This window comes from Microcebus murinus, chromosome 16 (genome assembly GCF_040939455.1).
Source record: "Microcebus murinus isolate Inina chromosome 16, M.murinus_Inina_mat1.0, whole genome shotgun sequence".
Classification (NCBI taxonomy): Eukaryota; Metazoa; Chordata; class Mammalia; order Primates; family Cheirogaleidae; genus Microcebus; species Microcebus murinus.
Window position 1 is genome coordinate 67,450,930 of NC_134119.1, and position 24,314 is coordinate 67,475,243.

The 24,314-nt window shown below is 51.3% G+C and overlaps 1 protein-coding gene across 2 annotated transcripts; it reads right to left on the minus strand.

Moving 5' to 3' along the window:
- Positions 1-165: 165 nt before the first annotated feature.
- On the minus strand, positions 166-23,355 carry PLEKHA4 (pleckstrin homology domain containing A4). Of its 2 annotated transcripts, XM_012754244.3 has the most exons (20): positions 23,030-23,355; positions 22,494-22,583; positions 20,811-20,918; positions 17,935-18,007; positions 17,729-17,829; positions 17,488-17,597; positions 16,592-16,807; positions 16,015-16,294; positions 15,375-15,449; positions 13,367-13,414; positions 13,158-13,238; positions 12,863-13,012; positions 11,173-11,271; positions 9,552-9,692; positions 8,162-8,261; positions 8,009-8,085; positions 2,120-2,281; positions 1,459-1,517; positions 932-1,044; positions 166-601 (listed from the first exon to the last, which is right to left on the minus strand). In XM_012754244.3, exons 2-20 carry the CDS (start codon positions 22,575-22,577, stop codon positions 345-347), a joined length of 2,334 nt encoding a protein of 777 aa, XP_012609698.2. In that variant the 5' UTR covers positions 22,578-22,583; positions 23,030-23,355; the 3' UTR covers positions 166-344. The 2 variants fall into 2 exon arrangements, with proteins under 2 accessions (XP_012609698.2, XP_012609700.2); XM_012754246.3 differs by lacking the exon at positions 16,592-16,807 and having other exon boundaries at positions 23,030-23,354.
- Between the last annotated feature and the right edge of the window lie 959 nt (positions 23,356-24,314).

The following is a 24,314-nucleotide window of genomic DNA, read 5'->3' on the forward strand; positions in this document are numbered from 1 at the left end:
CCGGGGTCAGGGCCTCTGTCCCCTCCCCCCGCGGGCCCCACACTCCAGACCCGCGAGCTAGAAGCCCAGCGTCCCTTCCTCCCTCAGGACCCCGGAGTCCACGACTCCAGCTCTGCCCCTCAGAGACCCCGGTGTGACAGCCCCACACAGACAGAAAGAGAGCTATTGACTGAAGATTCAAACTTTTAATCCACATTTGAACAGTATGGGAAAACCAAACTCTGGACACGGAAACCACTCCTCTCCCAGGCCCCCCGACGGCGACCAGGCCACGCCCCCAGATGCCGGGAGAGGTGTCTCCAGGCCACGCCCTCTCGCTCCGATTGGCCGCCGCGTCGGAGAGGTTAGAAGCTGGACTGGAGCAGGGTGACGCGCAGGGGCCACGCCCCCTCGTCCTGCGCCGGGACCGGAGGGGCGGTCCCGGAATCCCACGTGCGCTCCCAGGGGGTGGGGCCTCCGCCACGCCCACTATGCCCGCGCGAGAACCCGGTACCGGAATCAGCCGCCGGAGGGGATCTGGGAGGGGTCTCCTGGGCTGTGGGATCCGACTGAGGCTGTGGTGCAGTGGGGACAGGGTCTCCCTGGGAGTCCAAATTCCCACCTGGAGAGGAAGAGTTAAGAATGAGAATGTCAAACTTCGGCACTCAGGACTTCCAGCCATTTCTTCTCTCAGACCCAGGAGTGTAGTCGGACCCCTCAGTCTCTCAGGCCATTCCTCCCTGCGACTCAGGCGTCCTCCCCCCCAACCTCCTCCTCCCCAGTGTCCCGGACCACGGTCCCCCTCTTGCTGGGACCTAGAATTCCCAAGCCGTGCTCAGCTCTTTCCTGTCCAAGACAAAAACTTCCTAGCGGCCCGCAGACCCCTCCTCTCCAGGAGCTCGGATTCCAGGTCTTCCCCCAAACCCCGGACTCCAGGATCCCCGCCCCTCGCCTGTCATCATTCTGTGCCACTGCGACGCCTCAGCCGCCAGCGCGTGGGAGAGGCTGAGGACCCGCTCCCGGTGGCCTCCGGACGTCGGCAAGTAAGGAGTGGCGTTCCTCGGACTAGAAAAAGGAGGAGAGGGTACCGTGAGCCGGCACAGCGAGGCCCGCGGCGCCCCGCGTGTCCTTCTGGGACTTGTAGTCCCCAGCGCGTGTCTCTAAGGGACAGTGAACAGGGCGCGCCCCCGCACCGCCCGCGCGTTATGGGATTTGTCGTCCACTCGCGCGTCAATTTTACCCGATCTCCTCGATGAGGGGGCAGGGTTTGCTAGCGACCAAGCCAGTTATGGGAAGGGAAGTTCCTACTGCGGATCTAGGGCTTTCTGGGTTTGTTTCGGCTGCTCTGGGAACTCAAGCGTCTCTAGAAGTGTTGTGACTTGTAGTTCAGTACTCAGGAGACTTTAGTAATAATACTCCTCCTCCCCACTTTCGCGAATTGATTTTCCTGCTCCCTCGACCCGCCCTCCAGTTCCTTACCTACTCCAGGACCCGGAGCTTCTGAGCCATTTCTGGGATCCTGAGTGCCCTAGGACAGTCTGGAAAGGAATTGGGACATTAGGACTCCTCACCTGGAAGCCCCGCGTCCCCATCTGAGGGGGCTGCGAAAGGGGATCAAGTTGCCCAAAGACACTGACAATGTTTAACTTTACCTGTGCTCCTGGAAAACAGCGTGGGTTAAAAAAATCCTCACTGCCCCCAACACCTGTGGCTTATCTGATTCCTTCCTATAAAAGTCTAAAGTGACACCATCCTGAGATGTCTGAGACACCCTGAGGTTCGGATCTGGGGTGCCCTCCGTAAGCGCGTAAATAAAATCAGTTTCCTTACTGGCGCAATTTTTTTATTCTCTTTTTTGCCTTTGACAACACCTAGCAACTAAGAAGGAAAATTGAGTTTCCAGTCCAGATCTGCGACCCCCGCGCCCTGTCCCCTCTCACGCTCCCTCCTGTCCACCTCCCGCTAAAGAGCCCAGGAAGCTGACTTTAGCACAAGTACAAGCTGGGGTGTATCTGGAAACCCAGTTTAGGGTAAGGAGGTAGGAAGTATCCCCATTTTACAGAGAGGGAAACTGAGACTCAAACTAGGAGTAGAGGACCCACTACCACCCCGCAGCCCCATCCCAACCCTGTTCCCTCACCCTTTGCTCCAATTCAGGCTGGTGTCTTGCTGGGGACAGTGTCCTTCCCAGGGTGAGGAGCCGGGGGGAGGCTGGGCGGGGGAGAGGACGTCCGCATTCCTGGTTTCTGCGCATGCGCTCCAACTGCTCCTGAGCGCTCATCCGGGGCCGGGCCATGGGGGCCTAAGGAAGTGAGAAACACCCAAGACCCTGACCTTGGGCCTCCTCTTTATCTCCTTTTGCTAAATCTCTCTGCCTACAGTCGTGCCCATTCCAGTAAATTCGATACAGTACCTCAGATGGGTCTTTTCACACCAAAGCCGGCGCTGTCCTTCCCTACTCACGGTGGTCCCATGGCCCCAAAGCACCCTGACGACAAAGGCCTTCGAAGCCCCGTGTGGCCTGCCCCTTTCCTCTCTGGCTTCACTCCATCCGCTGGAATGACGCACTCACGCTTGCCTGGACATATCAACCCTCTTTACACTCTAAGTACTCAGGACTGTGGGTCGCTGGTGACAAGAAACCAACCCTCGACTAGATTTGACAACAACAAAACGAAGAATGGCATTCCCTGGCTAATGAAATTGTTAAGCGGATCAGTTTGGCCCTGCCTTAGCCAGGACTTCAGGAGCTCTTTCTTGCCCTCACCGCTTCTTCTGTCCTCAAACCCAGAGAGAAGGCCACACACAAGGAGACTGCCATGTGATGACCAGAGTCCTGGTGCCACAAGCCAAAGAGCTACCAGAAGCTGGAGAGAGTTCCAGAACAGATCCTTCCCCCACACCTTCGGAGGGAGAGTGGCCCTGCTGACACCTTGATCGGTGACTTCAAACCTCCAGAATTTAAAAAAATGCAAGAGGACAGATATGAAATTGTTAAGCAAACTTGTAGATTTGGAACATTTTTAGCCTATTCATATTGCAAAAAGTGAGAAAGAATGTTCTAGGAAGAACACCAAGGGTGTGGCTAGATGACCGTTTGCTAAAAGATCAGGTGTATGACATGTGACATGTGGATCCATTAAATCATTACAGGACAAACACTGCCAGCTTGCACTAAAGGGGACAAAGATGGGACAAAGTGCAGGACCTTACAGGTAGGAAATGGGCTGACAGAGATGTGGCCATGTGTTATCCCATCCTGAAAAGAGGAAATCTGGACACAGAAAATGCTCCCAGGAAGAACAATGGCATGTTAATATTGGAGTTATAGTCACTCGGCTAGGCAGGAGGATGGTTTGAGCCCAGGAGTTTGAGGCTGCCATGAGCTAGGACGACACCACTACACTCCAGCCTGTGTGACAGAGTGAGACACTGTCTCAAAAAAAAAAAAAATATTGGAGTTATACTGCCATAAGCCAAGGAAGCTAGGAATAGGTCCTTCCCAAAGGAAGAGAACTTCCTGCCATCTCCAATTAGAAAATTCCAAGGAGACAGCTTGGATCAGCTGCATGTCGTAGGACCAATCACTGCAGTTTACTCTGATTTGACCAATCCCGAGTCCTGACGCCCCTGAACATTGCCCCGTGTTGTTCATGTCTTCACAGCAGACCAGGCAACTGGCCCCATAGCTTGCTAGCACCAAACTCAAATTTCTACACATCCAGTTGTTTGAAACATAGTCTAAACAAGCAGATATTTTTAGCCATTTAGAATCTGCCTGCTTTGTACACCTGGTGAAACTGTGCCCAACATTCGCCAGCCATAGATAAGATAAACTGGAGAAAGCCGGCACCCAAGACGTTTGGATCATGTCTACAATTTTCCTGGGCATGATCGTGCAAACAAGAAATCATGAGTATTCAGAAAAATCTTTTTGGACAAGCACAGTAATCACTTTGTACCAGCAACATGAGCTGGTTGCAGACAAGTGAGACTGGAAGAAAACTGTCAAGTTTTTGATATTTGAAAATTTTGAAAATTGAAATTTGTCTCAAAAAGGGCTGTGCCAATCCCCTTCCTTAATGTCTTGTGAATTGTGGCGTATTGGGGATATTTGGATTCTGCTTAGTATGGTATCTCTGAATATAGCTGGAACCATGGAATTTTATACTCCATGAAGAGCAAAGATAACTACTGTTACCCTTAAAAAAAGAAAAACTAAAAAACTGTATGCTGGTTGCAAGTACTGGGAAATCCAGGACTCTAGACTTCTTAAGGCTGAGCGCAGTGGTGCCTGTAGTCCCAGATGCCTGGGAGGCTGAGGTGGAAGGATTGCTTGAGTTTAGGAGTTCAAGACCAGCCTGGGCAACATAGCAAAACCCTATCTCTAAAAACAAAACAAAGTGAACACAAAAGACATGCTAAGGATGGCGTATCTGCAGCTGCAAACACTCACATTGTGGCTGATAAATCATCTCAAATAAATGCAGCCACAGACTGAGGCTTCCAAGATATTTGAAAATGAACCTGCAGGGTACAGGCTCATGCCTGTAATCCTAGCACTCTGGGAGACCAAGACGGGAGGACCGCTCAAGGAGTTCGAAACCAGCCTGAGCAAGAGTGAGACCCTGTCTCTACTAAAAATAGAAAGAGGCCGGGTGCAATGGCTCATGCCTGTAATCCTAGCACTCTGGGAAGCCGAGGTGGGCCAATTGCTCAAGGTCAGGAGTTCAAGACCAGCCTGAGCAAGAGCGAGATCCTGTCTCTACTATAAATAGAAAGAAATTAATTGGCCAAGTAATGTATATACAAAAAAATTAGCCGGGCATGGTGGCACATGCCTGTAGTCCCAGCTACTTGAGAGGCTGAGGCAGTAGGATTGCTTGAGCCCAGGAGTTTGAGGTTGCTGTGAGCTAGGCTGATGCTATGGCACTCACTCTAGCCTGGGCATCAAAGTGACACTCTGTCTCAAAAAAAAAAAATAGAAAGAAATTAATTGGCCAGCTAAAGTATATAGAAAAAATTAGCCGGGCATGGTGGCGCATGCCTGTAGTCCCAGCTACTCGGGAGGCTGAGGCAGGAGGATTGCTTGAGCCCAGGAGTTTGAAGTTGCTGTGAGCTAGGCTGATGCCACGGCACTCACTCTAGCCTGGGCAATGAAGTGAGGCTCTGTCTCAAAAAAGAAAAAAAGAAGGAAAGGAGAAAGGAAAGGAAAGGAAGAAAGAAAATGAACCTGCAGATGAAAACCAAAGGACCTTCTTTTCCCAAAGTCCTCAAGCAACCAGATTTGGTGTCACTAATAAGAGGATGATACTGAACCTTGGGGCTTATGCCTAAAGATGACCAGGTACAAATGGAAGCCCCTTCTGGATGCCGCAATAACTCACCTGTCGGGGTGGGGGAACTGCTGACGCAGGGTGAAATTCAGAAATCCAAGAGGGTTGTAGCCATGCTGTTGATGACACCAGGGACACAGGGGGAGAACCCCCCACTGATGAAATGGTGCAATGCTGACCTTCCTCACGAGTGACCAAGAGATTCTGTTTACTCAGTTAAAGGGAGACTGCCTACATAGACCCTTTGTTAAGGGTCAGGTGATAGGAAGGCCACCTGCCTCATTCGGGCCACCTGCCCGATTCCCACTCCTAGCCCTCCCTTAGATGTCCAACTCCAAAAACCCCTGTCTCCAGAGTTCTTAAGCCACTAGATGCCACAACCATCGACTACATGTGGCTTCATTTGTGCCTGCATGTGTGACATGATGTTTTATGAAACCCTTTCCTTAGAAATAAAAAGTGATATTTATAATCTATTTTTTTTTTTTTGAGACAGTCTCTCGCTTTGTTGTCCAGGCTAGAGTGAGTGCCGTGGCGTCAGCCTAGCTCACAGCAACCTCAATCTCCTGGGCTCAAGCAATCCTCCTGCCTCAGCCTCCCGAGTAGCTGGGACTACAGGCATGCGCCACCAATGCCCGGCTGATTTTTTCTACATATATCAGTTGGCCAATTAATTTCTTTCTATTTATAGTAGAGACGGGGTCTTGCTCTTGCTCAGGCTGGTTTCGAACTCCTGACCTCAAGCAATCCGCCCACCTCGGCCTCCCAGAGTGCTAGGATTACAGGCATGAGCCACCGCGCCCGGCCTATAATCTATTTTTATTGCACGCTGTCTCGTTCATTTAGTAGCTCTTCGCTATATAAACCTGACATTTAAATTGGGTTGTTATTTATGGCCTTTATCCCATTTAGTATGAATATTCATATGTTTTATTGGAGAAATGTTAGTGCGTTTGATTAAGTGTGCTGCCGCAGACGCTGCTGGGGATTTTATGTAATGCACAGTCTGTGTATCATGTTACTGTTCTGCAATCTGCAAAGTTTTGCACTGCAAATTACATCTGGTCCCAGGGGTTTTGGATAAAGTTTGAAGACTGGCACAGTATATCTAGAAGTCCACTGCGCTTCTAACCTATTGCAAACAACTGTTCTATTCTCTCTGTCCCGGCCCTCGCCCCCCACAGTCTGTTCCCCATATGACCGCCAGGGGGCGCCAGTTCCCACCAAGGCAGCTCACGTCCCTCCTCTGCTCAGAGCCCTCTATGGCTCCCAGGTCGCTCAGAGTCAAAGCAAAGCCCTCACCTTGGACCTCAAGGCCAAGCATGATCCGCTTCCATTCCCTCTCTGTCTTCTTCTCCATCCCTTTCCCTGTCGCTCGCTCACTCAGCTCCAGCCATACTGGCTTTCTAGCTGCTGCCGCAACGGGCCCAGCACGCACCTGCCTCTGAAGCTTTGCAAAGGCTGTTCCCTGTGCCTGCAAAACACTCTTCCGCCAGACATCCTCAAAGCTCGCTCCCCCACCTCCTTCAAGTACCTGCTTAAACATCGCCTTTCCACGAAGCCTCCCCCGACCAAGCCATTTACAATCGTACCCCTTCCCAGAAGCATCCCAAACCCCAGCCCTGCCCTGTTTTTATGTCGTTAGCTCTTATAACATAGGAAGTGATGTACATTAAATTGATTATTACATCCCCTCCTACTAAAATATCGGATTCAGGAGGAAGGATTTCCTTCCCATCTTGTTCAGCCTCGATTCCTCAGTGCATAAATGGTACTGTGCAATGGAACCTTCTGGAATCCTGGGAATGTTCTAGATCTGTTCTGTCCAACATAGTAGCCACTGGCCACATGTGGCTACTGAACAGTTGAAATTAGGCAAATGTGAGTGAATTTTTATTTCATTTAAATTTTTTTATTTTTATTATTATTATGTTTTTGAGTCAGAGTCTCACTCTGTTGCCCAGGCTAGAGTGCAGTGCCGTCAGCCTAGCTCACAGCAACCTCAAACTCCTGGGCTCAAGCGATCCTTCTGGCTCAGCCTCCCGAGTAGCTGGGACTACAGGCATGCGCCACCATGCCTAGCTATTTTTTCCTATATATTTTTAGTTGGCCAATTAATTTCTTTCTATTTTTAGTAGAGACAGGGTCTTGCTCTTGCTCCAGCTGGTCTCGAACTCCTGACCTTGAGCAATTGGCCCACCTCGGCCTCCCAGAGTGCTAGGATTACAGGCATGAGCCACCACGCCCAGCCTATGTCATTTACATTTAAATAGCCACATATCTGTTTGGGTTTGTACTACCTTATTGGACAGCAGAGATACTAGTCCATAAATATTTGTTGAATGAATGAATTGATAAACGAATGAATGAATTACTTACTATATCCAGGCACTATTTGCAGCCCTTCACAAGCATTCAACTAGTTTTAATCCTCATGTCAACTCTAGGTGGTAGGTACTGCTATTAGCCCCATTTTACAGATGAAAAAGTAGAGGAGCAGAAAGGTTTAATAAGTGAACCAAAGTCACACAGCTTAAAAGTAACAGAGACAAAATTCTACCCCAGTGCACTGAACAAATAGCGCTCTCTGCTCTGGGTGTAGCCTTAGAACTTGCCTCTCCTACTTGTTTCCTGAGAAGGGGGGGGTCCATGGTGGTCAGATCAAAGGGTTGTAAGATGGACCTACAGCCTACCTTGGTTCCTGGTTGTGGGGAAGGAAGATGGCGACCCTCAGGACTGGAAGCCCGGGAGACCCTCGGAGACCCAAGACCTGGAAGGACAGAACGGGGCTTGGTGAGAACAGGGAACTCTGAAAACATCCCACCCGACCAGCCCAGGGTGCTCACCTGAGTGAGGGCTGGCGAGGTTTTTGTCACCCCCGGGGGGCCGCCCCCAGTCAGCCTCAGGGGACCGACGTGAGCTCAGTTCCAAGGACTCAGGCAGGCTCTGGAGGGACCAGAGAAGGAGAATCATTATTGTAGTGATTCTTATTACCCTTTTTCAAGAACTTAACAATTGGGCCAGGCGTGGTGGCTCCAGCCTGTAATCCTAGCACTCTGGGAGGCCAAGGAGGGCGGATCGCTTAAGGTCAGGAGTTGAAAACCAGCCTGAGCAAGAGTGAGACCCTGTCTCTACTAAAAATAGAAAGAAATTAATTGGCCAACTAAAAAATATATATAGAAAAAATTAGCCAGGCATGGTGGCCCATGCCTGTAGTCCCAGCTACTCGGGAGGCTGAGACAGAAGGATCGCTTGAGCCCAGGAGTTTGAGGTTGCTGTGAGCTAGGCTGACACCATGTCACTCTAGCCCAGGCAACACAGTGAGACTCTGTCTCAAAAAAGAAAAAAAAAAATAACAATTGAGACAAAATCTGACTAGGATTAAGATTGTAAACCAGGAGTGAGACATCTTAGTTTCCAATCCAATCTCTGCCATTTATTTAATAAGCAGTGTGACCATGGGCAAGTTGCTTTACCTCTCTGGGCCATATTTTCCTTTGGGATATGAGGATTGAGTCCACACAGGTATGGCTGTTACAATGATGCCTGGCATGAAGCAAGGCATTATGGGTGCGATGTTTTATAATGCTTTCGCTGAGCACTTATACCTGCATTATCTCATTGGATCCCACAGTAAACCCACAAGGCAGCTATGATTATTATCCCTATTTTACATATGGCAAAACTGAGGCTCAAAATGAGGTCCATGACTGACGTCATAAAGACAGCAGAGCTGGGATCTGAACCCAGGTCTTTTGGATACATGGTCTGAAGGCCCGAGCCAGCTGTGGCTCTAACCCAGCTGTGGCAACAGTGGCTCCTGCCTCCTGAGCAGCCCCTACGGTGTGTCCAGACCTCCCAGTTACGATGAGTGAGCAGTGGTGTCTGGTAAATGTTTAACAAACATCTCTCTGGAGGAAAAGTAGCCGGATTTGTAGCTTGCCGATGGCTGTGGTGTAAATACTCCTACGGTGGTTGGTTTCTGGCTACCAGCATGACATCACGGAAGGTGGGGTTGGAGAGAGACACACACAGGTGGCTCCTGGGAGCTGTTAGGATCTGGCTTCATCGCACCACCGCACTATGGTGGCAACACAGCAAACAAGGAGGTTGGGATACTTGCCTGAGGTTGGTTAGCTGCTCAAGGGAGGGGGAAGAGGCGGGTGGGGGATGGGTTGGGCCAGGGACAGAGGGGACAGGAAGCTGGGGGTAGGGAGAGAGACCTGTGCCTCTCACCTCCCTCTCTGAGGACTCCTCGCCTTGGAGGGCAGGAGAGGGGGCCTCCGGCTCAGTGGTGGGGGGCGGTTTCTGGGGGCCACCCAGACCTGCCAGTGTGTCTTCTACCATCCACAGCTGCTGCTGAGCAGACGCTCTGTCCTGGGGGAAGAAAGGAAGTTGTTACTCAAAGGTGGGAAAATGCCAGGGGGCCACAGAAAGGGTCTGAAATCAGCTGGGCTACATTTATGGAGTCAGGGTTTATTTTTCTTCCACATGGATATCTAATTGAACTTGACAGACTGTCTTTTCTTTTTTTTTCTTTTTTTTTTTTTTGAGACAGAGTCTTGCTTTGTTGCCCAGGCTAGAGTGAGTGCCGTGGCGTCAGCCTAGCTCACAGCAACCTCAAACTCCTGGGCTCAAGCGATCCTCCTGCCTCAGCCTCCCAAGTAGCTGGGACTACAGGCATGCACCACCATGCCTGGCTAATTTTTTGTATATATATTTGTGGTTGGTCAATTAATTTCTTTCTATTTTTAGTAGAGACGGGGTGTTGCTCAGGCTGGTTTCGAACTCTTGACCTCGAGCAATCTGCCCGCCTCGGCCTCCCAGAGTGGTAGGAGTACAAGCGTGAGCCACCACGCCTGGCCCAGACTGTCTTTTCTGCGCTGCCTGGGAGTGTTACCGCCGTCATAAATAGGCCACCATATAAATATATGAGTCTGTTTCTGGATATCGTACCCTGTTCTAGTCCTTAGGTCCATTTGCCTAAACTTGTGGCAACACTAGGCTACCTATCTTATTAACTGTAGCTTTGTTTATTTTGAGACAGGGTCTCACTTTGTGGCCCAGGCTGGAGTGCAGTGGCCTGAATATATCGCTCAAGCAATCCTCCCACCTCAGTTTCCCCAAGTAGCTGGGACTACAGGTGCACACCACCATGCCCGGCTATTTATTTTTTGTAGAGACCAGGAGTTAGGAGTGAGGGGGGTTTCACTATGTTGCACAGGCTGGTCTTGAACTCCCAGCCTCAAGTGATCGTCCCGCTTCAGCCTCCCAAAGTGCTGGGATTACAGGCGTGAGCCACTGCACCTGTCCAACATATCAGTGTTTTTAACTAAAGATATATTACTCAGAACTACACAGCCAAAAGCAAAAACAACAACATAGAATTCGGCAGCTAGACTTACAATGAAGAAACAGGCCTGAAGCTAAGCAGTGAGGTTTATATTTTAGAAGTGGGGCTAGAACGAAGAGATTGGGTTTAGACCTGGAAACTCTTGAGGATCAATTTAACAGCAGGATGCAAGAGAGGAACTTGCAGGATGGAGGCAGGGCTGAGCGGTGGAGTTTTGCTGGCGAGAGCAGGGCTTCAAGGGGAGGACAGATTTAGAAAGAAACGGCAGCGTGGCTCTGAATCTGAAAGCAGGTCTTAAAAGGAAGGGCAGGGTCTTAACTACCATACCATAAGGGGCTTAGTATAATGAAAGAACAGAGAGGGGAGGAGCTCGGTGTGGAGTGGGAGGGGCCTCTATTTTGTGGGAGGGGCCTCTATTTTGTGGGCGGTGCTTGAACGCTGAAAGAGTTTCCAGGCGGAGTTTGGGAGTGGAGGGTGGAGCTTGGGCCTCCAGCAGAGACGTACCTGGGGAGAGCCGAGGTGCAGCAGGTACTCGAGGGTCTCTCTTAAGGTGCCCAGCTCCTGCTCCAGGCCTCTGTACGTGTCCCAAACCCGCTCTCGCTCCTCAGGTCCCAGAAAGGGGGAGACACAAGGTTAACCTTCTCTCCCACCAGATCTTTCCCCATCCCATCTTTGCCCAGCGAGGAGGAGGAAGGGAGGCCTGATCGCTGGCACCTTTAGGGTACCTGGACTACAATTCCCATGGGCCTCTTTGCTCGGACTACTGTGAACCCCAGCATCTACATGGAACCTGCAATTCCAACATGCTGCTAGTGTAGACATTCCCCGGACGCCCTGGGTTACTTCTGCACTCTGCTAAGGCAGCAAAATCTACAAATCTAATGAATTTGGGGGACAGTTAAGACCACAATGCCTACAAGCTCCTGGACAGCAGAACCTCCTTGTCAATACTTTTGTCAATACTATTACTATTACTAATAATAATGACAGCAAGGCCGGGCGCGGTGGCTCACGCCTGTAATCCTAGCTCTCTGGGAGGCCGAGACGGGCGGATTGCTCAAGGTCAGGAGTTCGAAACCAGCCTGAGCAAGAGCGAGACCTCGTCTCTACTATAAATAGAAAGAAATTAATTGGCCAACTAATATATATAGAAAAAATTAGCCGGGCATGGTGGCGCATGCCTGTAGTCCCAGCTACTCGGGAGGCTGAGGCAGGAGGATCGCTTGAGCCCAGGAGTTTGAGGTTGCTGTGAGCTAGGCTGATGCCACGGCACTCACTCTAGCCTGGGCAACAAGTGAGACTCTGTCTCAAAAAAAAAAAAAAATAAAAAAAATAATGACAGCAGCTAACACATATGGGGCACTTACCATGTGCTATTGATAGCACTGTTTTCAGCATTTGTTTAATTCTTGTGAGGTAGCTTTTCTTATTGTTTCCATTTTCCATTTGATAATAATGACAGCTGACACTTAAATATTGTTTATCAAGTACAAGGTACCTTAAGCGTTAAATCAGGTGCCTTAAGTGTTAAATATTCATTTGTTCATTTACATATATTAATGTAATCCTACCAGGTAATGACCTTACCAAGTAAATATCATTATCTCAAGCATACACAGGAGGCATCTAAGGCCCAGAGGGGTTAAGTAACTTTTCTTTTTTTTTTTTTTTGAGACAGAGTCTCACTTTGTTGCCCAGGCTAGAGTGAGTGGCGTCAGCCTAGCTCACAGCAACCTCAAACTCCTGGGCTCTAAACGATCCTACTGCCTCAGCCTCCCAAGTAGCTGAGACTACAGGCATGCGCCACCATACCCAGCTAATTTTTTGTATATATATTTTTAGTTGGGCAATTAATTTCTTTCTATTTTTAGTAGAAACGGGGTCTCGCTCTTGCTCAGGCTGGTTTCGAACTCCTGACCTTGAGCAATCCGCCCACCTCGGCCTCCCAGAGTAGTAGGATTACAGGCGTGAGCCACCCCGCCTGGCCTAAATCACCCTCTTAAACTGCTAAATTAAGTTGTGCTGTTCCTTGACGTCTTGCTCCTTACCCTCTAGGATGGTTAAGATTATTGGTTTGCAATTTGAGGAGGACAGAATTCTCAAGAACTGCCTTCCTATGGGGTTGGTCCCCTTCATAACAACTTGTAGAGTCCTGGGGCCTCTTGAGAGGATGTGCTCCCTACCCAATGCTCACCTGAGTCAGGTGACAAAGGGTGGCCCTCACACTGACCAGTCGGTCCTGCAGGAGGCGCTGGCGACCCCAGGCCCTCCCTGGAGCCCCAGCCTCCCTGGTTGCCTGGCCCAGCTGCTGCCGGGTCAACTCCAGGGCTGCTTCTAGCTGTTCCTGCAGCAAGAGGGAAGGTGGTTAGACTTCCGAAGACACAGGCAGCCCCAGGGAGAGAGTGAGAAAGGGAGAAAAGGTGTTCTCCCATATACTCCACACCCAGCTGGTAGGAAGCGATAAGGGCCCCCGCCCAGTGCCAAGGTACCTTCTCCTCCTGCCTCTGGTCTAGCTCCTCCTGTAGCCTCCTCAAGAGTCGGTCCTGTCCACACAACTTGGTCAGCAGAGTCTGGAGAAATAAGAGCAAGAGCTATTTATGGACTAAATCTGGCTCTTTCCCTACCCTAGAAAATGATTCTAGAACCTTCTCTCCCCAACTCTGGGAACTCAGCAGGGGTTGGATCAGTAAGAACTTACATCTGTCTCCAAGCTTTGATGGAAGGTTGACTCCAGGGGAGGAGCTGGCTAAGAAGAGGGAGAAAAGATAATAAGGACCTGTCTGTCCCCATACCCTGTTGTAAACCGGAGCTGAGCAAAGCCCTGTTTCTACTGACAGGCACCCATCTCCTTATTAGCTTCTTCTAAGCTTTTGCAAACCTCAGTAGACCAGCTGCCAGATTCTTGGCTTCAGGAAGACGCCATGGCTTCTGTTATTAAATAGCTATAGCAAACATTACACTTAATGAAGAAACTTTAGATACTGTCTTTATGACTAAGAATAAAACAAGGAGGCCGGGCGCGGTGGCTCACGCCTGTAATCCTAGCTCTCTGGGAGGCCGAGACGGGCAGATTGCTCAAGGTCAGGAGTTCAAAACCAGCCTGAGCAAGAGCAAGACCCCGTCTCTACTATAAATAGAAAGAAATTAATTGGCCAACTGATATATATATAAAAAAATTAGCCGGGCATGGTGGCGCATGCCTGTAGTCCCAGCTACTTGGGAGGCTGAGGCAGAAGGATAGCTCGAGCCCAGGAGTTTGAGGTTGCTGTGAGCTAGGCTGATGCCACGGCACTCACTCTAGCCTGGACAACAAAGCGAGACTCTGTCTCAAAAAAATAAAAATAAATAAATAAATAAATAGCTATAGCAAACATTATACTTAATGAAGAAACTTTAGATACTGTCTTTATGACTAAGAATAAAACAAGGATACTCACTACTGCCACTACAGTATTAGAGATGCTAACCATGCTATAATAAAAGAAAAGGGGAAAAACCAAAGATATAAGGAGAGGGAGGGAAAATGCAAAACCACCATTATTTACAGAAGATACACTCATCTACCCTAAGAACCAACAGAATTGATGAGTGATTAGAAGGCAAAAGGGACTTCATCAAGGATACTAGATATAAGATAAATCTACAAAGCATAATAGAATTGGGGGGGCAAGGCAACATACATAACCTAAACATCTGTACCCTATAATATGCTGAAATAGAAAAAAACCCACAAAAATAATAGAATCAATAACTAGAAAATATAATAACAAAATAAAGAACTTATTTTGCAATAATGAACCATTCAAGTAGCTATGTAAACTGTCAGGAAGGTATATATTCAAAAGAATTCTAAGCAGGAACTCAAAGTCCCCACCCTTGCAAGCTGAAAACCCTTGAGCACCGTTGGGGGTGAATTTGTGTCATCCAAAAAGATATGTTTGGCTGGGCACGGTGGCTCACGCCTGTAATCCTAGCACTCTGGAGGCGGAGGCAGGCAGATTGCTCAAGGTCAGGAGTTCGAAACCAGCCTGAGCGAGACCCCGTCTCTACTAAAAATAGAAATTAATTGACCAACTAAAAATATATATACAAAAAATTAGCCGGGCATGGTGGTGCATGCCTGTAGTCCCAGCTACTTGGGAGGCTGAGGCAGGAGGATCGCTTGAGCCCAGGAGATTGAGGTTGCTGTGAGCTAGGCTGATGCCATGGCACTCACTCTAGCTTGGGCAACAAAGTAAGATTGTCTCAAAAAAAAAAAAAAAAAAAAAGATATGTTTAAATCCTAACTCTTGGTACCTGGAAATGTGACCTCAATTGGAAATAGGGTGTTTACAGATGTAAGTTAAGTTACAATGAAGTCATCTTGGTGTCCTTATGGGGCAGAAAGCACTCACAAGCCCTTGTCCCACCTTTGTCTGAGATAGACAAAAAAAGAACCTCACTAGAGCCTTTAAGCAGAGTATGGCCCTACTGACACTTTGACTTCAGACTTCTGGTCTCCAGAACATGAAAGAATCAACTTCTGTTGCTTTAAGCCACCCAGTTTGTGGTGCCTTGTTACAGCAGCCACAGGAAACGAAATAAGCAGCCACCCAGCGATCTTGAAATAACTAGTGTTCTCTAGGTACCCTAGGCCAGGAGATGACATTCCTCATAGCAAAGAAAGCAAGGGAGGGGGTAGACTCGGGGTGCCCCAGGATACCTACCAATAAAACCATGGAGGCCTGGGTTGCAGGGGGCCGTGGGGGCAGCTGGAGATAAGTGGAGGAGCCAGAGGGTCCCTGGGAGGAACATTGACACAGAGATGTTTAGAAATTGGCATCGTCTTAGTAATAAATATTAGAGTGGGCGTGTCCAGAATTGAAGTGCTTTAGGAGATATTTTGAGAGTCAGAGCTGGGCCCCCCAACCAACTTCCTCAACTACCTGCTCTCCATCTGTGTATCACTGTGGGGACACAGAGAATGATCTTCTTTTTTTTTTTTTTTTTTTTTTACATAGCTGTAGAAGATGAATAGAGGATGATCTTAAATGGACTAGCCTGGCAAAACAGCTCCACGGCTGATAGAAGTTGCAACCTTCTCCCTCTCACATTTGCGGTTAGCTATGGATATTCTGGGCACAATCCCATGATGCTCAGAGAAAACGGCAGGCGGCCAAGTTGGAAAGATAAACTGGGGACAAAGCAGCTGCAAACCACTCTACCTCTCAAAGCGCTGCCTTGGCCGGGTAGCCCGGACTACAGTCCCCATGATGCCTTACGAGCAAAGGTCAGACATCAGTATGAAAAGGCAGGCCAGAGGACTCATGGGAGATGTAGTTCTTTCCTCCTCACCTCTCTGCTCACCTGTGTTCTGGGCTCCTGACTCCAGGGCTGGGGGCTCCTGGGGGGCCTTCCTCCGCCGGCCTCAGAGGAAGGTCCTCGGCGGGGAGTGGGAGGGCGGGAGAGGGTCTGGCGTTGGGGCCCCCAATCCAGAGGAGGCCGGACATCGATGCGACTCAGGGGGGTGTGAGGTCGGGCAGGGGGTGCTGTGTCTCCCGAGGAAGGAGGGGGTCGCCGCGCAGGAGCAGACCGCGGTCGGGGGAGGCTCAGAGGGGAGGGAGGGCGCGAGAGGGGTGTGAACAGGCTGTGGGAAGCAGAGAATCGGGAAACTGAGTCAACCAGAGCCCCCTCTATCTGCCTCACTACCCACCACGTCGGCCCCAGGGACATGTCTTACTGTCCCTCTGGAGTAGAATCCTCTACTGTCCAGATCCTGCATTACTTTCCCTTGGCGGCAACTCCTCCTTAGAACTTCTCCCCACAGGCTGTGACCCCAAGGGAACCCCAGGAACCCCCACACACTCGCGCAGAAAGCGCTCGCAAGCCCCCGGCCCGCCCTTGGTTTTGGCCTTGGCCCCGCCCCCAACTCGGTGCCACTCACTCTGGGCTCCTGGCCCTCTGAACCCGCAGTCCAGACTGGAGGTCGGCTGTGGGGCTGGGAGCCAGCAGCCCGCGTCTGCCACGGCCTCTGGAGAGTCGGGCCAGCTCCGGTGACTCTGAGATGCGCCCCTCCTCCCCTCTGCTCACCTCCGGGGGGCCACCGGGGCCGCCAGGGCCCTCCCCAGGCTGGGGACGCGCGGGTGACCTGGGTTGCCCACTAGCGAGTGGACACAGAAAATCACATCACTCCTTTGAACCTCATGACAGCCCTGTTCACCTTTCACAGGTGAGGACATGGAGACGCACCCACAAAGGGGAGATTGTGCACTATAAGTCGTCGTCCCCATTTTGCAGATGGGGAAACTGAGGCTCGGAATGTGGAAGTGACCTGTGCTGACTCACATGGTCTGTCTAGTTTGCTGGACCCAATGCCTCAGGCTATAAGATAGTCTAAGCCAGTCCCCAGCGTGAGAATTGGGGCAGGCGGCCACACAGCCTGACAGTCTGACATTTTTTGTTTAATCTGACATTGTCTTTCATCTGACTTGGTTTACCGGGCAGCACATGGGATGGAGACTTTAGAGAGAGCCAATCAGAGATTGTGGAACATTGATAACTCAGGGGGCAGAGCTGAGAGTGTCTACCAGACTCCCTGATTGGCGGGCCAGCTGGGGGGCGGTGCTGAACAAGGCGGTGGGCGGGGCTTGAGAGAGGAAGACTTTGCTGATTGGAAGAACCGAAGTTCCCAGCAGGTGGAGTCTGGAAGACTGAGACTCTTTAGCTAGAAGAGTAGTGATCGGACATTCAAGGGGACAGGGCCTCCGAGGAGAGGAGTTTGGGGTGACTAGACGGACTCAGAACGCAGGTCCAGGGTCAGGGGCCCGGACCTGTACTCACCAATCGTCCCCCTCTGCGCGGGAGGCCCGGCCCAGCGCCCGCAGCCAGCCCCGCAGGTCCTCTAACGTGTCAGCGGCCAAAACGTAGGTCCTCATGCCCGGGTGCTCTGCCTGTGGGAGAGGAGGCTTAGGACAGGACGCCCGGGCCCTCTGCAAAGGAGGGTCCTTTGACCTCCAGTAATGAAGACTCCAGTTTCCCCGAGAGACAGCGACTCAGCACCCGAGGGGGCGGACAGACTCACGGTGAAGGTGAAGCGCCGCCCTCGGGGGGCTCCCGGCCCATCTGGCCTAATACTGTAGCTGGGGAGCAGGACGCTGCCCAGGACACTCTCCTCGCGGCTGTCTGCAAAGAGGGGGCTGGAGTCAGGGACACACAGGGATCAAGAGGCCAGAGTTAAGGGCGAGTGGGAGGGGAGCCCCCCCACCCCATACCGGCCGGGTCACTGACCCTTGTAATAGAAGAGGCAGTGGCCGGAAAGGACGAACCAGCGGCGTTTCCAGAGCCGGAGCCCGGAGCTGTCCTGAGGAGAGAGGTGGGAGGAGGGGCCTGAGTGGAGGGGAGAGGAGAAAGGAGATGAAGACAGGGACGGTGGGGACAGAGACCCAGAGAGAGAAAGAGACGAGGAGACAGAGGAACAGAGACATAGACCGGAGACAGAAACACAGGGGTAGGGGGACAGACACCCAGAGAGAGGAGAGAGACACACGCCCATTTGATGCGATGGACCCAGAGAGCTGGAAGCCAGTGTGTGGTGGCTGAGCTGACATGAATTCTGGACACAGTTGGACCTGAGTTCTACTCCTCCCTATGCCACCTTCAAGCTATGCCCTTAAACAAGTCGTCTCCCCACTAGGCCCCTCGTGTTTTCTCATCTGTCAGTTGAGGACTGAGAAGTTTTAGAGAGGCCTGGATGAGATAATGCACCACACGTGGGCAGAGGCTTTATATCCAGAGACTTGCTTGGTCCAATTCCTGGGGCATGAGACACAGCGAGGCCAGGAAGGTGACACCCAATCCTGTGTCTCCCCGTCACCTCTGTCTGGATCATGCCACTGTCTCCAACCTTATGCCCTTCTCCTCCTCAATCTGTTCCCATAGAAGCCAGCATGATCTTTTAAAATTATGTTAGACCATGGGAGTCCCCTTCTCAAAACAGAGCTTGCTGTCACACTTAGAATAAATCTCAAATTCTTTACCCCAGTTTATGGGTTTGCAGGGAGTCTCGAGCTTCCGCGTGCATAAGAATCACTGAGACAGCTGGGCGCGGTGGCTCACGCCTGTAATCCTAGCACTCTGGGAGGCGGAGGCCGGTGGATTGCTCGAGGTCAGGAGTTCGAAACCAGCCTGAGCAAGAGCGAGACCCCCGTCTCTACTATAAATAGAAAGAAATTAATTGGCCAACTAATATATATAGAAAAAATTAGCCGGGCATGGTGGCGTATGCCTGTAGTCCCAGCTCCTGGGGAGGCTGAGGCAGAAGGATTGCTTGAGCCCAGGAGTTTGAGGTTGCTGTGAGCTAGGCTGACGCCATGGCACTCACCCTAGCCTGGGGCAACAAAGCAAGACTCTGTATCAAAAAAAAAAAAAAAAAAAAAAGAATCACTGAGACAGTGTTACAACACAGATTCCTGGGCCCCATCCCCAGAGTTCCTGATTTCTTTTTTTTTTTTTTTTTTTTTTTTTTTTTTTTTTTTTTTTTTTTTTGAGACAGAGTCTCACTTTGTTGTCCAGGCTAGAGTGAGTGCCGTGGCGTCAGCCTGGCTCACAGCAACCTCAAACTCCTGGGCTCCAGCGATCCTTCTGCCTCAGCCTCCCAAGTAGCTGGGACTACAAGCATGCGCCACCATGCCCGGCTAATTTTTTATATACATATCAGTTGGCCAATTAATTTCTTTCTATTTATAGTAGAGACAGGGTCTCGCTCTTGCTCAGGCTGGTTTTGAACTCCTGACCTTGAGCAATCCGCCCGCCTCGGCCTCCCAGAGAGCTAGGATTACAGGCGTGAGCCACCGCGCCCGGCCATGATTTCTTGATCATTTGTGTATTTCTAGCAAGTTCCCAGGTGATATCATGCTGCTGGTCCAGGGACCACACTTTGAGAACCATTGTTCGGCTGCCCCTACTTTCTCTTCTGCCTCACTTCACTCTGAACGCCAAACTTTTGCCTGCACAGGTCCTTTCCTTTTGGGTGTGCTCTGCCTCCCGATCTCAGCATGGCGGGCTACTTCCTGCCATTTAGATCTCAGCTCCATTGTTTTTTTGTTTTTGTTTTTGTTTTTGTTTTTTTTTGAGACAGAGTCTCGCTTTGTTGCCCAGGCTAGAGTGCCATGGCATCAGCCTACCTCACAGCAACCTCAAACTCCTGGGCTCAAGCGATCATCCTGCCTCAGCCTCCCAAGTAGCTGGGACTACAGGCATGCGCCACCATGCCCGGCTAAATTTTTTTATATACATTGGTTGGCCAATTAATTTCTTTCTATTTAAAGTAGAGACGGGGTCTCACTCTTGCTCAGGTTGGTTTCGAACTCCTGACCTCGAGCAATCCGCCCACCTTGGCCTTCCAGAGTGCTAGGATTACAGGCGTAACCCACCGCGCCTGGCCTCGATTGTCATTTCAGAGAGGCCTTCCGTGACCAAGAGTCAAACCCAGCTCTCATCCCTCGGCCACTTCCGAGCATATCCCATGTGTTAATTTCTTCACAGCACTTCCTACAATCTGATGATCTCAACCATTTATTTATTTACTATTTTCTTATCTGCGCCGTGCCCCACCCTAATCTTTTTTTTTTTTTTTTTTGAGACAGAGTCTCGCTTTGTTGTCCAGGCTAGAGTGAGTGCCGTGGCATCAGCCTAGCTCACAGCAACCTCAAACTCCTGGGCTCCAGCGATCCTTCTGCCTCAGCCTCCCAAGTAGCTGGGACTACAGGCATGCGCCACCATGCCCGGCTAATTTTATATATATATATCAGTTGGCCAATTAATTTCTTTCTATTTATAGTAGAGATGGGGTCTCGCTCTTGCTCAGGCTGGTTTTGAACTCCTGACCTTGAGCAATCCGCCCGCCTCGGCCTCCCAAGAGCTAGGATTACAGGCGAGAGCCACCGCGCCCGGCCCTCCACCCTAATCTTGAATGTAATGTAGATACTTGGTTGTCTTATTTGCAGAAGTAGTCATTGAATGAATGAATGAATGAATGAAACAATGACAGAATAAGCAAAGGAGCAGAGATAGCAAAAAGAAACATACTGGGCATTCTGAAGGAGAGAAACAGTGGACAGCCAGGGGCACAGACTCTAGCCTCTTCCTTCTCCTGCCGACTCTACCTGCTTATGAAGCCAGCCTCGGATGTGCACAGGGAGGTTGGGGTCCCTTCGGAGTGCATTGCCCCTCTTCCCAAAGGCGTGGACCTTGTTTACTGCCCGGGTGGGCTTCTGAGGAGAGAAGGGGACAGAAGTGAATGGGGGAGGAGGGCCTTGGGATGGGATGGGGGGAGTGAGGTAGCCCCTCACTGAGTTGCCCTTAGAAACCAGGCCAAGGGCAGGACACGGTGGCTCACACCTGTAATCCTAGCTCTCTGGGAGGCCGAGGCAGGAGGATCACTTGAGCTCAGAAATTTGAGACCAGCCTGAGCAAGAGTGGAGTGAGACTCCGTCTCTACCAAAAATAGAAAAATTAGCTGGGCATTGTGGTGCACGACCGTAGTCCCAGCTACTCGGGAGGCTGAAGCAGGAGGATCACTGGAGCCCAGGAGTTTGAGGTTGCTGTGAGCTGGGCTGATGCCACTGCAGTCTACCCAGGGCCATGGAGCCAGACTTTGTCTCAATAAAAAAGAAACAAACAAACCAGGCCAAGGAGGGGCTGAGTTTAGCGATGAGAATTGGGGGTGTTCATGGTGCAGAGTTGAGAGACTCTTTTTCGATGGGCAGATGGAGATGTTGAGAGGCAAGGAAGAGGCTGTTGGGAAGGAATTTGGGAATCAAGGGTCCACTGCCAAGAAGAGGATGCCTTTGGCTACCAGAGCCAGAGGTGAATCGAGCCTTTGGGATCTGAACTGGGAATCTCGGTTGGGAGGTCCCCATACTCGGGAGAAACTTCCATGCTGGGTCCCTGGTGAATCAAAGGATTCCTCAGTGCCAAGCAGTGACATCCCTTAGCAAGTGCAAGGAGAGGGGCCTTCAGGTCCCCCCCTCTTGCCCAGATGGAGCTGCCTCTCCTGAAACACACAGATACCCCGGGTATCCGTGGCTACATTGCCGCAGGACACCCTTGCCCGGAGGTGATGCTGACCAAGGCTGGGATCGAATCTCTGGGCTCCAAACTTGGAAAACTGTGAGGGGAAGGGCAGAAGAAGTTAATGAGTGTCATCCTTAAACTCTAGGCTGGGGTGCTAATTTGGGACACATATCTCCGGTCCCCATGGGCCTTATTGTCAGAGAAGGGTCTTTCCTTTAGTGGGTAGACTAGATGGCTAGAGATGGGGCACAGAGTCCCAGCCCTGATCTAGAGCAAGCACTGTTTCTGAGAACTCGAGGGGCCTCATGGCTGGGGAGTGGCCTTATCTTAGCAACCAGGGTCAAGGGAGGTTGTTACTCTGGCTTCGAATTAGGAAAATATGAGGGGTGGGGACAGAGCTGGGAGTGCCTCTTAGTTCCTAGCTGTGGCTGGTGGGCAATTTGGGACCTTACTAGGTCTGGAAGACTCCGTTGCTCAGGATCTTTGGTCTTGTGGGTTTGTTTGTTTTTGAGACAGGGTCTCACTCTGTTCCCCAGCTAGAGTGCAGTGGCATCATCACAGCTCAATGCCACCTCAAATTCTGTGCTCAAGCGATCTTCCTGCCTCAGCTTCCCAAAGTGCTAGGATTACAGGCATGAGCCACCGCACCCAAACAGGATCGTTGTTCTTAACAACCAGCGCCCCTGGAGTGGCTCAGAACCCAGGGCTAGGAAACCAGGGATGGGTGGCCCAGAGCCCCGCCTTCCTCCCCATCCCCACCGGGAAGCCCGAACCTTGGTGCTCAGGCTGCTGAGCGAGGAGATGGTGGAGGCGCTGCTGGCCAGGCTGAGGCTGCTTCGAGGTCTGCCCTCCTCCATCAAGGGCTAGGGGAGAGAAAGAAAGGGGCTGTGTCTCTGTGGCTGACCCAGCTTGGGACAGAGATGGGGTCAGGGGCTCGGTGGTCGGAGGAGGCTGAGGAGAAAGAGCCTGTTGTTTGGGGACTGGGGGGCTGGGGAGGCCATGGCCCGGGACCGCATACCATGAGTGGTGCCAAGAGAGGTAGGCGGCCCTGGCAGCTGCGGGAGGGGGCAGCTGTCTGCAGTCCAGGCCAGAGAATAGGGGCTCCTTTATGCCTGGCCACTGTACTCTAGCCAGGAATTTGACCCTCTCTGTGCTTAGGGACCCTCCATTCCCTGCCTCCTTCCGGCTGCCTGTCTCCTGCCCTCCCACACGTACCCCCAAACCATCCCTGCCAACTCCCCAAGCCAAGCCCTGTGACACCAGGAATGTGCACCCAGGCAGCCCCTCCCAGCCCAGCCAGGGAACTTACCCAGCTCTGGGGTGCCAATGACAGGGGGCAAGAGGACAGTCTCCTATCTCCTTTGTCCCTTAGGTACTATCTCTCATACTCAGTCTCTTCTCACCTGCTCACTGGCACTCTCCGTTGGTCTCTTTGTCTCTTATGCTCTCTCTCTCTCTCCCCCCCCTTCACATTCAATCTCTTCCTCTTTCTCTCCCTCTCTGGCCCTCCACGTCTGCTGTTTCCTCCTCTCTCTCTTTCGGACTTTCTTTCTCACTTTCTCTCTTCCTTCCTCTCCCGGTTTCTCTTTCCTCTCTCTGCTGGGCTTTCCCTCCCTCTGCCAGCCGCCCACGCCGCTGTCTCCCCTCCCAATCCCGGCTGTCCCCGCCCCTTCTGGCCTCCCCCCCCCACAGCCTGACCCCTGGCTCAGCTGCCCCCACAGCTGAGAGGAGGGGCTGGGGGCTCCGACTCCCGGGTCCCCTAAGGGTTGAGGCTAGGACTTCCTCTGTATTTGGAGAGTAGGAGCTGAGGCCTGGACTCCAGCGCCCCCGTGGGTTTGTTGTGGTCAGAGGCCTGGGCCACGCGTGCCCTAAAGCGAGGGGGCTTGGGGCTTGCAAAGGCCCTGGAAGGACTGGGTTAGGAATCCAGACTTGTGGGTGCCTAAGAAGGTGTGAGCTAGGAGTCAGGACTCCTGAGTTGTGAATCAGCCAGGGCTCTGGAAGTGTGGCATTGATTGATGGGACTGGGGATGGTTTGTCCAGGTCCTGCAGAGAGAAGGGGTGGTCCCAGATTCCTGGATTCTGGCAAAGGCAGAGTCAAGTGGCAAGTTTCTTTTCTTTCTTTTTTCTTTTCTTTTTTTTTTTTTTTGAGACAGAGTCTCGCTTTGTTGCCCAGGCTACAGTGAGTGCCGTGGCATCAGCCTAGCTCACAGCAACCTCAAACTCCTGGGCTCAAGCAATCCTCCTGCCTCAGCCTCCCCAGTAGCTGGGACTACAGGCATGCACCACCATGCCCAGCTAATTTTTTTCTATATATATTAGTTGGCCAATTAATTTCTATTTATAGTAGAGACAGGGTCTCACTCTTGCTCAGGCTGGTTTTGAACTCCTGACTTCGAGCAATCCGCCCGCCTCGGCCTCCCAGAGGGCTAGGATTACAGGTGTGAGCCACTGCGCCCGGTCTTTTCTTTTTTCTTTTGAGACAGAGTCTCACTTGGTTGTCCATGCTAGAGTGCCGTGACTTCAGCGTAGCTCACAGCAACATCAAACTCCTGGGCTCAAGCAATCCTCCTGCCTCAGCCTCTTGAGTAGCTGGG